The sequence below is a fragment of the Rhea pennata genome, chromosome 9 (assembly GCF_028389875.1).
Source record: "Rhea pennata isolate bPtePen1 chromosome 9, bPtePen1.pri, whole genome shotgun sequence".
NCBI lineage: Eukaryota > Metazoa > Chordata > Aves > Rheiformes > Rheidae > Rhea > Rhea pennata.
The window spans coordinates 17,983,459-17,995,574 of NC_084671.1; the positions used below are offsets into that span (position 1 = coordinate 17,983,459).

General features: G+C 39.5%; 1 protein-coding gene across 2 annotated transcripts in view; it reads right to left on the bottom strand.

Annotated features, from left to right (window-relative positions):
* Nucleotides 1-10,049, bottom strand: part of RASA2 (RAS p21 protein activator 2) — a 49,934-nt gene extending 39,885 nt beyond the window's left edge. For both annotated transcript variants that reach the window (XM_062582386.1, XM_062582385.1), the window contains exons 1-3: nt 9,940-10,049; nt 3,645-3,750; nt 27-130 (exon numbers count right to left, since the gene is read on the bottom strand). In XM_062582386.1, coding sequence (XP_062438370.1) covers nt 27-130; nt 3,645-3,750; nt 9,940-10,000 — 271 coding nt within the window. In that variant the 5' untranslated portion in view covers nt 10,001-10,049. The remainder of the gene's footprint in view (nt 1-26; nt 131-3,644; nt 3,751-9,939) is intronic.
* Between the last annotated feature and the right edge of the window lie 2,067 nt (nt 10,050-12,116).

Below are 12,116 nucleotides of genomic sequence, written 5' to 3' on the forward strand. Positions count from 1 at the left end.
GATGTACGGAATATCCCAGAACTTACCTATACGCAGGTCTTTTTGTAAAACACTCTTATCATAAATATAGAAGGACAACCATTGGAATGTTCGTGGAATCTCAAAGTAAAACTCTTCCCCAAAATAAGGGCTGAAAAGCAAAACTGAAAGTTAGAACAGCGAAACACTTAATATAATTTATACAGAAAAAAAAAAAAATAAAAAGCAGCATTTTTACTGCAGTCAAACTTTGGCCCATAGCACACTACTACCAATCTGTTATCAGAGGTATACATGCCAATTTCATTACAAAATATACCATAACACTAAGTTAAAATCCTGTTAGAATGCTTCAGCTGTGTTCAAAAACAAAAAGTAGCAGTTGAGTTATTCCACTTTAAATTAATCCACTTCATTCTAACCACCACTCTATTCCATCTTCTTTTTAATCATACGGCTTCCCCAGAAGCTCTAAAGTTTTACGTTTCTCCTCTTCAATTCCGTAGATTGTTAAATTTCATTAAAGCACAAATTATGAATTACTTCACTAAACTGCCAGCATTTGTTTAGATCTAACTTCTGTCCCAAATTTGACACTCAAGATTCAGGCCTGTAAAGTAGAGCTGCAAGTTTTAGCAATCAACACCGAACAGTGAAAAAGAAACATCATTCTCAAATACTTATTAGCTCCTCCAAACTGAACTGGTCACTGCATTTCTCCAGCTAATCAAGTGCAATATGGTATTTACAGTTCACTATATTTAACTGTCATCCAAGCTGTACTAATAAATAGCAAGTAGTATTTGGAGAGCACCCCACATAAACAGACTATGGGTACTGCTATATTACAGACACCAACTACACTATGTGTATGTGTACTTCTATCTTCGCTCTCAAGGAACATAGACTTCCACCAAAGGAGGAATACTTCTGGGCCCAATCACAGTCAACAGTCAGAAGCTTGGATTTCAAATGATTGAATGACCATTTTATTTACATCACTGTTGTAAATTCTGAAAAATGAATGTGCCCACCAGAACTCCTCATTTTTGGGAACGACTGAATTCTTATAGACTTAAAATGCTTTCATCTACAATGCAGTAGTATCACCAGGGAAAGCATTCAGCTTCATGATTATGGTTTTAGTCTTTATTTTCTTTCTACAGAAAAGTACTGTAATGACAGGTGGACCAACAAATTCCAAACAAAGTTAGTTTTTTTGTTTTCTCATAATATATCTTTCTGACTGCGTGTTTTTACGATATTTGTATTTAATAAACCAGTACAAACATACTTATGTTTGAAATGATCAGTTTAATGATATTACCTACCTAAAAGAAAATACACCCCTCCTCTCTTCTCTCCAAAATAATTACAAAACATAACCGAAACTCTCAAGAACTGATACTTCATTAGGTTAAAAATAAGAGTGAAGCTAATAACTAGTTTAAAGAATCAAAAAAAAAAAAAAATCTACTGATGAAATATCCAGCAATACAACTATCCAGAATCTTATCTTTAGAATAAAAAGCTTTAAGCACAGAAATCCCCTAGGAGGAATTTCTCAAGAGAAAATTTTTATTGTATTCAGACTCAGAACTCCTACAACAGGCTTCAAAGTAGACATATGAATCAGTATTAGCCTTCATATTACGTTGATAAATAATCTGTTTAAGAGTTGCAAATTTTACTAGTGTTTTTTCAGCCTCCCCCACCTTTTTTTTTTTTTTTTTTTAACCCAACAAATTCAACTTCGACTTTGGAAGCTGAGTTGTTTTCTTGTTCTCAGCATCATCACTAAAGGTATAAATTTATGAGCAAAATTATCTTTAGCAGCTTCAATTTCCTTATCACCTTGACTGCTCATTCTGACTGAATAAAAGCATATTTTTAATATAAGTCAATTTTGATGATACAGCTCAAGAAAGAGTAGCTATGGGCATAAATAAAAGGTAAAACTTACCACGTAAATGTGTTTTTCTTCGCATAGATTAACGTGACCACTTTATGAATCAGTTGTTGATTATTTTTAAGCAAAGCATTAGGCACAGTGAGAAAATTTAAAGTGAAAAATACAAAGGATTAATAAAGAAATTCTAAACGTGGATACAAAACAGTCTGAAGGGGTACAATAGGTTATACCAATAAGGAACAATTAAAATGGAAAACTTTCTCAACCTGTTGCTCAGGGACATATTTTCCAAATATGAAAAAATACACATATTCAGTATGCTTTAAAACTGCACACCAGTAAATCATTCGCATTGCCTGTAAGAACCACAAAAAAGATGAATCTGATGATCTTACTACTACTGCTCTTTTTTATATATATATAAAATATCAATACCAATACTTTTTTCTTAAAACACACACACTGACACACACACACATATATATATATATTAAAAAAAAAAAAGAAAAAAGTATTTAGTTTGATGGGTAAAAGGGAACTCCTGTCTACTTGAAAAGGAAATTTTAAGTTTCTTATTTACTGACATAGTCTAACATTTTTTTTTTTGAAGGACTACCCAATTGATTCCATTTTGGTATTCAATTTTAATTCTAGGTTCAAGTAAACAATATCAATCAGGAATGACAACTATATCTCATTTTTAATTTGCAATTTAATCTGCAACTGCTGTAGTCAGATCCAAATATTTTCAGAATTTAGTTGGTTTCATGTATGTAGCACTTGCTGTTCATGCATAGGCATAAGGAGGCTTTTAAACGATACTCTGAAAAAGTAGCTATTTAAACCTATCTAAATTTGACATATGAACACTATTACTCTTCCTGAACAGGAAGCATCAAGAGAGATGGCTCAAAGAACAAATGCTAAAAACAAAACTGCAGGAGTCAGGAAAATGTTTTAAATTCAAGCATATATGGATTTTGAGAGAAGGGTTTAATAATAACCAAACTTATCACTTAGATATCCTGGAAGATCCAGCCGTACCAGTGCTTCAGTACGGATCAACAATGAACTTAGAATTTCAAGACGTAAAAGAGGCTATACTACTTCAGCTACATTACCATGACTTTTTTCTTGTTTTTAAAGCTCTAAGGTAGTAGCAGAATGAACAGCTAACTACTCAAGGAGGCAAAGCAAGCCGTTCTGTATTAGTTCCCAAAACAAGAATTTCAAGAGAGAATGAGGCCTATTCAGGGAGAATATCCCACACCGAAAGAAACTCTGATAAATGGAAGAATTCCAGTTCCTTCAATCTAGAAACAGGTTTTACAAGACAGACACCAAAAGCAGAATTCTACCAATACAGACCAACTACAGAACGTATGTCAGACACAGGAAATCACAAGGAAAGCAAATACCAAGCAGATTCCTTTCCCTTGAAAATAACCTGGCAAGAAAAAGTGTGTTATGGTGTCCAAAGGAACAGAATTAAAAAAAAAAAAAAAAAAAAAAGTGAAATACGTTTCTGCATGTTTCATCTTAAAAGCACTGTATTACTTACGCGCCCCAATTTTGCCTTCTCTCATATACTCTTAAAATTTACATATTGCTCCAGTGTTTCTGAGTAATCTTCACAATTCAGCTCTCATTTTAAGGAGACACAGCAAAACCACATGCACACAGATATGTATCTTGTTTTCATTCTGGACTGAGGAGGTCTTGCTCACCATCTCCACTTAAAAATTAAGCTTACCTCAAAGATTTTTCAACTACTTGTGTACGAAAAACTTCCTCTTGGTCCAAGTTTATAGTACAGAAAACATCTCTCATTTTGTTGGGTACTAAATGTTTGGCTTCACCTGTAAATAAATAAATAAAAATACTATAAATATTGAGAGGAATCTCCCCCCCGCAAAGTATTAGGCACAAGAATTTTACAGTTTGCAAAAGCATCCATAGTTTACTTTTCCATTCATTCACCTATTAAGTTCATTCATTCAGAGGATCCAATATGTACACAGAAATTGCTACATCCAACTTCATGGGGGATGAGAAACCGACAGGAAGACACGGCACACTGATTCACCACCACCACTTCCTGCAGCACCTGCACTTTCCCTTAAGAGGTCTCATCTTGGGCTTGACCTCATCTAGCTTGCTGTACGAGAGAAGCTTGCAGCCTGAAGTGATACGGCATTAGGTCATAAGACCGAGTGATGATCTGACAGAGCTATTGCTCACTCAGTATTTTCTCCAGAAATACTTAGGTTAAAGGAAAGTGATTAACAAGATTTCACACATCAGATTCATTTTTCACACAAAATTTTTTTTTTCAACTTAAATGATACATTTTCAAAAGGCCCAGTTACAAGTACTTTCCCTCCACCCAACCACCTGGTCTGGTGGAGAAAGGTGAAAATCAACTAACAGCTAAACGCAGCCTGGATAAAGACAAGCTGAAAAGGAAGGCTGTAGAGAGCTAGGATGATTGTCAGCATGGGAACACTAAGATTTGCCAGGTACCGAGTCTAGCCCACTGCAATAACATGCACTGGACATTAGACAGCCCTTTCTAGAAATGGTTACTTCTAAATAGTTACTGCTAAAAACAGCTCCCAATACTCAAATTTGAAAGCTCTTTGAGAATCTGAATACTGCAGACGTCTACATTTATTTATGGCAATACTATCCTTTTGCTTAAATAGTTATTTCCCCTATGGTGTTTCCTTCCCTTCTGAAAGTCTTTGTAGACAGCAATCACACCCTTTTCAGCTTTTATTCTGCTACAAAGCTTTTCTGGTCCTCTCTCATATGAGATATTTCCCTCTCTGTACCTGTTCCATTTTAATTATTAGCTTAAACACTAGCAACCAGAATTGTATAAAGTATTCCAGATTAGGTCTTAACGAGGAGCTTTTACAATTGCACCCATCCTTACATTTCTACTAGAAACATCTTTCCTAATAAAATATAAGAGCAAAATTATCTAAATTTCTACTATAATATATTAAAGGGCAATAGGGCTAAAATTACACCAAGTAGACAGTTATAGTTACTTTTGTCTCAATAACATCACATCACCTCCAATTTCAAAGACCATAGCTTAAAATTATATTTGAAATGTCATACATCTGTTTGTTCTGTAAAAATGCAGATCGGAAGCACTGTGGAAAATACAAGTTCCACTGCCTACACAGTTAGAAATTAAAATTGAAACTTTTTTTAATTAAATAAATTACTGACAGTCTTGAGTATTAACTAAATAATGCCTGACATTTCAAAGGCGAATAGAATTGTATCCTGGCAGAGAATATGGTGTTATAACAGGAACAGAGACTGAACTTCTGCATGGCCTTTTCACAGTCACATTTATGTACACTGATGGAAAGTATGAACAGACACTTTAGTAACAGTTCCACTGTTAAAACCTCTGTTCTCAGAAGCATCAATGAGCTCTTCATAAAGTTGGGTGCGGGAGAGGAGGAAGCAAACATATTTTTAAATGTCATGCCTAATGTTGACAAATTAAGAGACATCAATAGAACTGTTTTTTAATGCCATTACACCCTAAAAAGAAGAGATTAAACTCAAAATTATACCTAAAGTGAGATACTAATAAAAACAACAGAGATTGAACATCACTTTAAAATATGCTATTTTAATAAAATATATGAAATAGCTTCCCTCTCAGGGGGCTTCTGATGCTATAGTTTATAATTAATGTACATGATCTGCATATGTCAGTTATTCCAGGTAAGGATCTTCTGATTTTTCATTAATACTCTGTAGCTTAGTCATCCTATTTTTACACAAAATATTTAAGCTCTAGCATTACTTTAACGCCATTGTAAAGCCAGAGTTTGATGGACTTCAACGGGGGATTACAAATATTAGTTTTCTGTTTTCTTCAAAGAATACAAATCAACTATTTCCACAGACACCTTCACAATTTTCATGCCTGCTATACTGTAGTCTTTCAGCATTAAAAGGAACTTTATTACTCAAGAGAATAGGAGAAAAAAAAGTTCTGATTTTCTAATGAATTTTGTAGCTCAAATGTTAAGCGTTAAAGAATGCACAAACTCAAATTCTTTTTTTTTTTACATTTAAAATAATTTTTGAATTTCTCTATTCTGAGGTAAAGATAACCTTGTATCACTTATCAGCTGAAGTACAGAGCATGAGATTCCACATCTTTCCAAACTCCTCTTAACATGTGTGATTGTGGGAGACTTCTCAGCCATATAATGGTCCAAATCTTTTAAGAGCCTTACGTTCTTAATAAAAAGCACCAGTTTCTAACTGATTACACTGCAGGTAAATCTCAGGTTTTCCTCAAAACCAAAACCCGTAAGTGTATAACAGTTGCATAAAAATCAAGTATGAACAACACACATCTGCCTGAATTTTCTGATTTTTAATTTATTTTCATCAAGTGTGCAATTCTGAACGACAAGGATGGCAAACGGAAGGCAGTGTAAGCTCCACTGTTCAAGAAAACAGAGAAGAATAAAGAGAAGTGAAAGAGAAGTATACCAAAGAAAAGTATACTAGTGTTTTCCACGAGGCTGTTCAGAAAGCGTAGACAGTAAGAAGGAACACCAAAGACACCGAATAAACTTGTTTTAGGAAGAAGAGAGAAATGAAATCAATTTTAACTGTGGAACTGTATTCCAAACCTTTTCACAGCGGCTATTATTTAAAAACATACAATATGATACTTGCTTAGAAAATCTTGCAGTTCAAATAGCAAAACATAAAAGGATTCAGACCGCAGCAATTACATAGACGTTTTTGTTTTGTCCATATCAATTCATCCGTTTCAGTCACTGAATTGACCTAAACCAGAAATTATTCTCACATGATACCTTCAGTAGCCTAGTTCAACAGAAAAAATATGAGTTATATCACTAAAATAATAAATGTCAACTTTTATATTTTGAAAAGACAGACATTCATAATTACGTCTATTTATATGACTTTGGAGTTAACTTCATTGCCACTCAAGTGCTTACTTTGGGAAAACAAAAAGAAATAAAACACTTTGGCTAATCAGGTATATTAGTCTGGATTAAAACATTTCTAAAAAATATTGTTTAGGTTTCCTATACAAATACTTAATATAAAAAAATCTTAATTCAAATTGAGAAAGATTAGATCAAATCTAAGGAAAAGGAAAAAAAATATGATGCTAATAAGCACATAAGTGTTAGATCAGTAAGAACTCAGGTGCCTACCATCTAATAAATTAAACTCTCCACATTAGGAAAATATTAATTACAATAACACATTGATGTTATGAAAGTCACTAAAGACAGTAGTGTGGCAGCCTACTAAACACAACAGTCCCATCACTTGCCACCATTTTGTACATCACTTGTTAAATGTAGATACATCATGAAAACATCAAGTTAATCCTTGCTCACACTTAAAAGCGCATCAGAACCTAAGCAAAAGCAGCAAGTAGGATAGATTCACTCAATAGAAGATACTGTGAATGGCATACAAGTGTACAGTTACTATTCATCCTTCGACAGGAACCTGAAAGCATTATGCCCATGAAGTGCAAAGTTTTCTATTTGGGGACTGACCATGCTGTAAAGCAACAACTACATCCACTGCAGGAGTGCAGTATAATCTAAGATAACCACATGGTGTTAACTATTCAGTCCAAAAAGTTGTGAAATAGAATGAACCCTGAATTTTATCCAATGAGTAGTTCCAGCAGATGACAAATTAGAGGTATTTCCAGAGTGCTCCACTGGGACAGGCTTTCAACAAGCATTACAATGTAACAAAAAAACTAAAGTAACCAAAATCACTTACCACAAAAAAAATGCACTATATGTTAGAAAACACAAGCTAGTTATACAACTTAGAACACTGAATTATGAAATATGCCTGAAAAACCTACAGGAAGATAATGATTCACCTAGTATAGTTAAGGGGCTTTTGTCAGTGCCACAATACATAATACAGAGCCACCAATATAGAATTGTCATTGAAAAAAAAATTACCCGACTTCAGTAGATTCCTGGTGAAAACTTGCCAAAATATAATACCATATCTTACACTTGAAAGCCAGAGGCAGGAGACTGTCTACAAATGCTGGTATCCCACACAGGACATATACAGTACCACAAACTCCAAATGTATTCCTATTCTATTTTTCATTGCTATGTACGTAACAGCTACTTATCTGTAAGTATAGGCCTCAATTCTAAATCTCTTGTGATGATCTGTGTAGCATTATTAAGTTTACTAAGATTTATCCTCTGCTTATGTACTGTAAAAACAAAGCAAAAATAAGAATTTACCACAGATGATGCATATTTTCTATATATGTGCAATTAATCAGACCTGACCTTCCGCATTAGAATTATCATGATCACTTGTGCAACATATACAAAATGAGTAGTGTTAGGTCCTGTAGGAGTTTACATGCCAACAAGACTTAGGCACTGGACCTTATTCTACTTGTGAGAAGCAAGTTATAGGAAATTTTTACAGATGTAAGGTCTACTACTGGTTAACAACAGATCAGGGGGATTATATTACTACATATGATTTTTATTCTTCTTCATTTGGAGGTATTTTACTCCCCAAAACACATTAGTAAAACATTAGCAAGAAGTGAAAATAGAAGTACTACACACTGTGTAAAGAGGTCAGCAAAACATCCAGGAATTTGAGGGACCAAAAGCTTCTTCAGCATATTTAATACATCTTTTTAATGGTATTTTTGTTTTGTTAGCAGCAACAAGTAGTTTTACAAAGAGATTTTCATACATTGTTTCAAGAAATGTCTATTATCATAGCTGTTACTTCCATTCATTTTTCAAATTTGCTCCTACAGTTTTCCCACGCTTTCTGCAACCAGTTCTCTATGTATTCTCTAGGAAGCAGCTCATAATCCTCTGCTTACCGTTACTTTTGCCAGGCAATTGACTGGTAATATAAAAAGTTAAAATGTAATTGGAGGGTCTATGCATAACACATGAATGAGATGCAATAAAGCTCATTTCATCATCAGTGTTAAGAAATTCATTTCTTGTCTTCTAATACTTAACAGAAAATTTCATTCAAGTATCACATTATTTAAAACTAATTTGCTGTGATGATACAACTCCTATGATAAAATTAGGATGCACAATGGAGTCAGCAAATAATTGACAGCACGGCATTTCAGAAAGTGTGTGTTCAGTCTGGCTGCTCAGCAAGCAGCAGCCCTCTGTAGCTAACACTGGATGAAGATCACCTTTAAGCTACGTTTAACAGCGTCTCCCATTCTCATGACCTAGTCTTCTATTTGCTGAAGACAACTTCAAGGCTATACAATGTGGTGTAATATATAAGTAAAAATGACTTCGTTTCTCAACTAAAGCTGATCACTCAAAAGGTGTTCGTAACTGTTCCTCAGTCCCAGGACAGTGTCAAACTCGGCTTGCTTCATCCCATTCTCAAAAAAGCTGATCAAATGCGTGAGAAAGGAAATAAATGGGTTACATCCGAATTGTATGAATGTATTTTGATACCCCTCAGGAAGCCGCTGCACATCCTGTTTCTCGTCCTTGCTTTGAAGTCCCTGCAAGTCACATCGCGCTTTCTCCCCTCTGCCCCGAGCGCATCGCGGTGACCACCCTTTGCTTCGCCGCCGCGCCGCGCGTGCCGCCGTTTCCAGCCGGCGCTTCCCGCCCACCGCCCGCCAGCAGCCGTGGCCCCCGCGCCCCCGCCCCAAGCGCTGCACAAAGCCCCAGCAGCGCGAACGGCCGTCCGCAGCGCGGCCTCCCACCGCCGACTTCCTGAACACCAGCCCTTTCGCAACCGCCGCTTGACAAACACCCGCCGGTGCCCGCGCTGGGAGGCGACGGAGGCGGCGGGAGGGGGCACTTCTCCCCGGCGGCCGGCGCCGCCCGCCACAGCGCTCCGCCGCCGGCACGTGCCCGCCGCCGCCGCCCGCCAGGGAGCCGCGGCGGCCCCGCGCAGGACGAGCGGCGCGGCGCGGCGCGGCGCGGCCCAGCCCGATACCGGCCCCGCGCCGCACTTACAGATCTTCCCGCGCAGGTTCTGCAGCACTCGGACCTCATCGCCGCCGTCCTGGGCCGCCATCGCGCCCGCGCCGCCGCCTGCGCACTGCGCACTGCGCCCTGAGCCCTGCGCCGCGGGGGGAGGGCCGCGCCGCGCCGGGCAGGGCAGGGCCGCGCCGGGCAGGGCAGGGCAGCGGCGCCGCCACACACCCTCCAGCCGCCCCGGCGCTCCCGCTACGCAGCGCCGCCCGCCCGCGCCGCCAGGCCCCGCCCCGCTCGGGGCACACGGCGGGGCGGGGCGGGGCGGGGAGGGGCGCATGCGCGCTGCCGCCCGCGCCCAGCAGGCATGTGCGCGCGCCCCGGCAGCCGTTAGTGCCGGTGCGGGGCGGCCGCCCCCAGCGGCTGAGGGGCCGCGGCGGCGCCTCCGCCCCTCTCCCCCCCCCCCGCCGTGCCTTGGAGCAGGGGCAACGCCGTGTGCCATCGTCCTGCGCGGCAGGGCCACGGCCGCGGCTCGGCCTGGGCAGCCGCCTCCGCAGCTCGCCGTGTTTCTGTCCTTTACACGGGACAAAGGCAGGTGTAGCCGCTGCGTGAACGCCTGAAGTGAGCCGTGGCGACGCGTGGGTCGCTGGCTTACCGCAGCACAAATCTCCAGGGTCCCTGAAACGCATGTACTGGTTTCTGCTGTATCTTTTTTTCCGCCCGCCCCCCACCGTTACTTCTTTGCATTTTCAACCTCACAAGAAATAACATAAAACAGGTAGAAACTGCTTTGGCTTTCAGTGCATCTTCAGGAAATAGGGTGATCTGTGTGAAGCAGAACGGGCAGTAAGTTCTTTGGTCACTGGAGTCCGAAATGACCTGAACGTGTTAGTGTGCTGCCAGTTAAGTGCCTACCCTCATCAAGGACTGAAAGGCCTTTACGCCACATTTTATGCTGATGTTTCCAGAAGACACAAGACCCTAATTTGAAATTCTTGAAGCTATCGCCACTGTCCAGAATTCCCCGTCCCCATATCAGTGGTGGATGGCTTCGTTATGTCTGCATAATCCACCAAATTTCCTGCTGCAGGCAGCAGGTCCGGGTCACCGACACCGGGGGGCCGTCAGCCTCCAGGTCCTGGGCGTGCTGCTGGGGGAACCCTGTAGTCACAGATGCACGTCCAGAAGCAAAGGGTAGCTTAGCTGGCTGACGAGGGAAAGCCTGTTTTGGAATGTAATTTAGCAGAGGATTGAGGTTCTTCCACCTTATTCCACCCTTTTCAGTCCACTCCTCGTTAAAGCAAAAAAAAAAAAAAAAAAAGTTTGGAGCTTTTCATGCCAGCATCAGCCATTTGTGTCTAATACGTCCTCTGCCACGGTTCCCTGAGCACTTGTTATTTCTCTCCCACAAATCTTGTGTCTGTGATAGAATCTAACAGTACAGATAACTGCTGTATCTTGTTGTTGGGTGGCTTTCCTGCATCCAGGTGCTCCATTGCGCCTGTGTCCCCAGCTGTGAGTTCACTTCCTCATGCGCAGGTCCCCTGTCCTGGCTGGGGGAGGAGAGGTGCATGTTTTGAGGTGGAGTGATCTGTATAGGGCATGGGGTTGATGAGGGAATAAGCTCCTTCATCACACTGGGAACTGGGGCATTTGCTTGCATGCAAATCCCAAATTTGCACAAAGAAACTGTTTGCATGAGCTGAATTTTTACCTGTTAGAAATGAGAGCTTCATCTACACTATAGCTTGAGAATTTGAATATCTACGATTGGTTTCCGCTGGGTTGGCACTCCTAACTGATGAATCCTTGTCAAACTGAGACAAGCCCAGGTAGAGTTATAGCTTCGATCTGGAAAATGTAAATGAGTAGCATTCTGAAAATGAAGTTTTAAGGTTCAAATGTGTATTGGAAAATTTTTAAAATTATATCACATAACTATACTTCTAATTCTTACATACTCCGTCAAGTTATCTCAAATTATTACAGCTAGGGTTTACTGTTTAACTTTACATTGGTTTCCTTTGAAACACAGGCCTTCTATTAACATTATCAAAGTAACTTCTAGTTTTGCTGTTACCTAATTGGTGGCAAATCCATTTTATTTTAAAAGTATCTTCTTCTAATCTAACATGCTATATTCAGAAGACTTGGATTGCACAATGTTCATTTTTGGCCACTCTCATGGAGTTACATTTTAGGAGTGTGTCTGTGACACA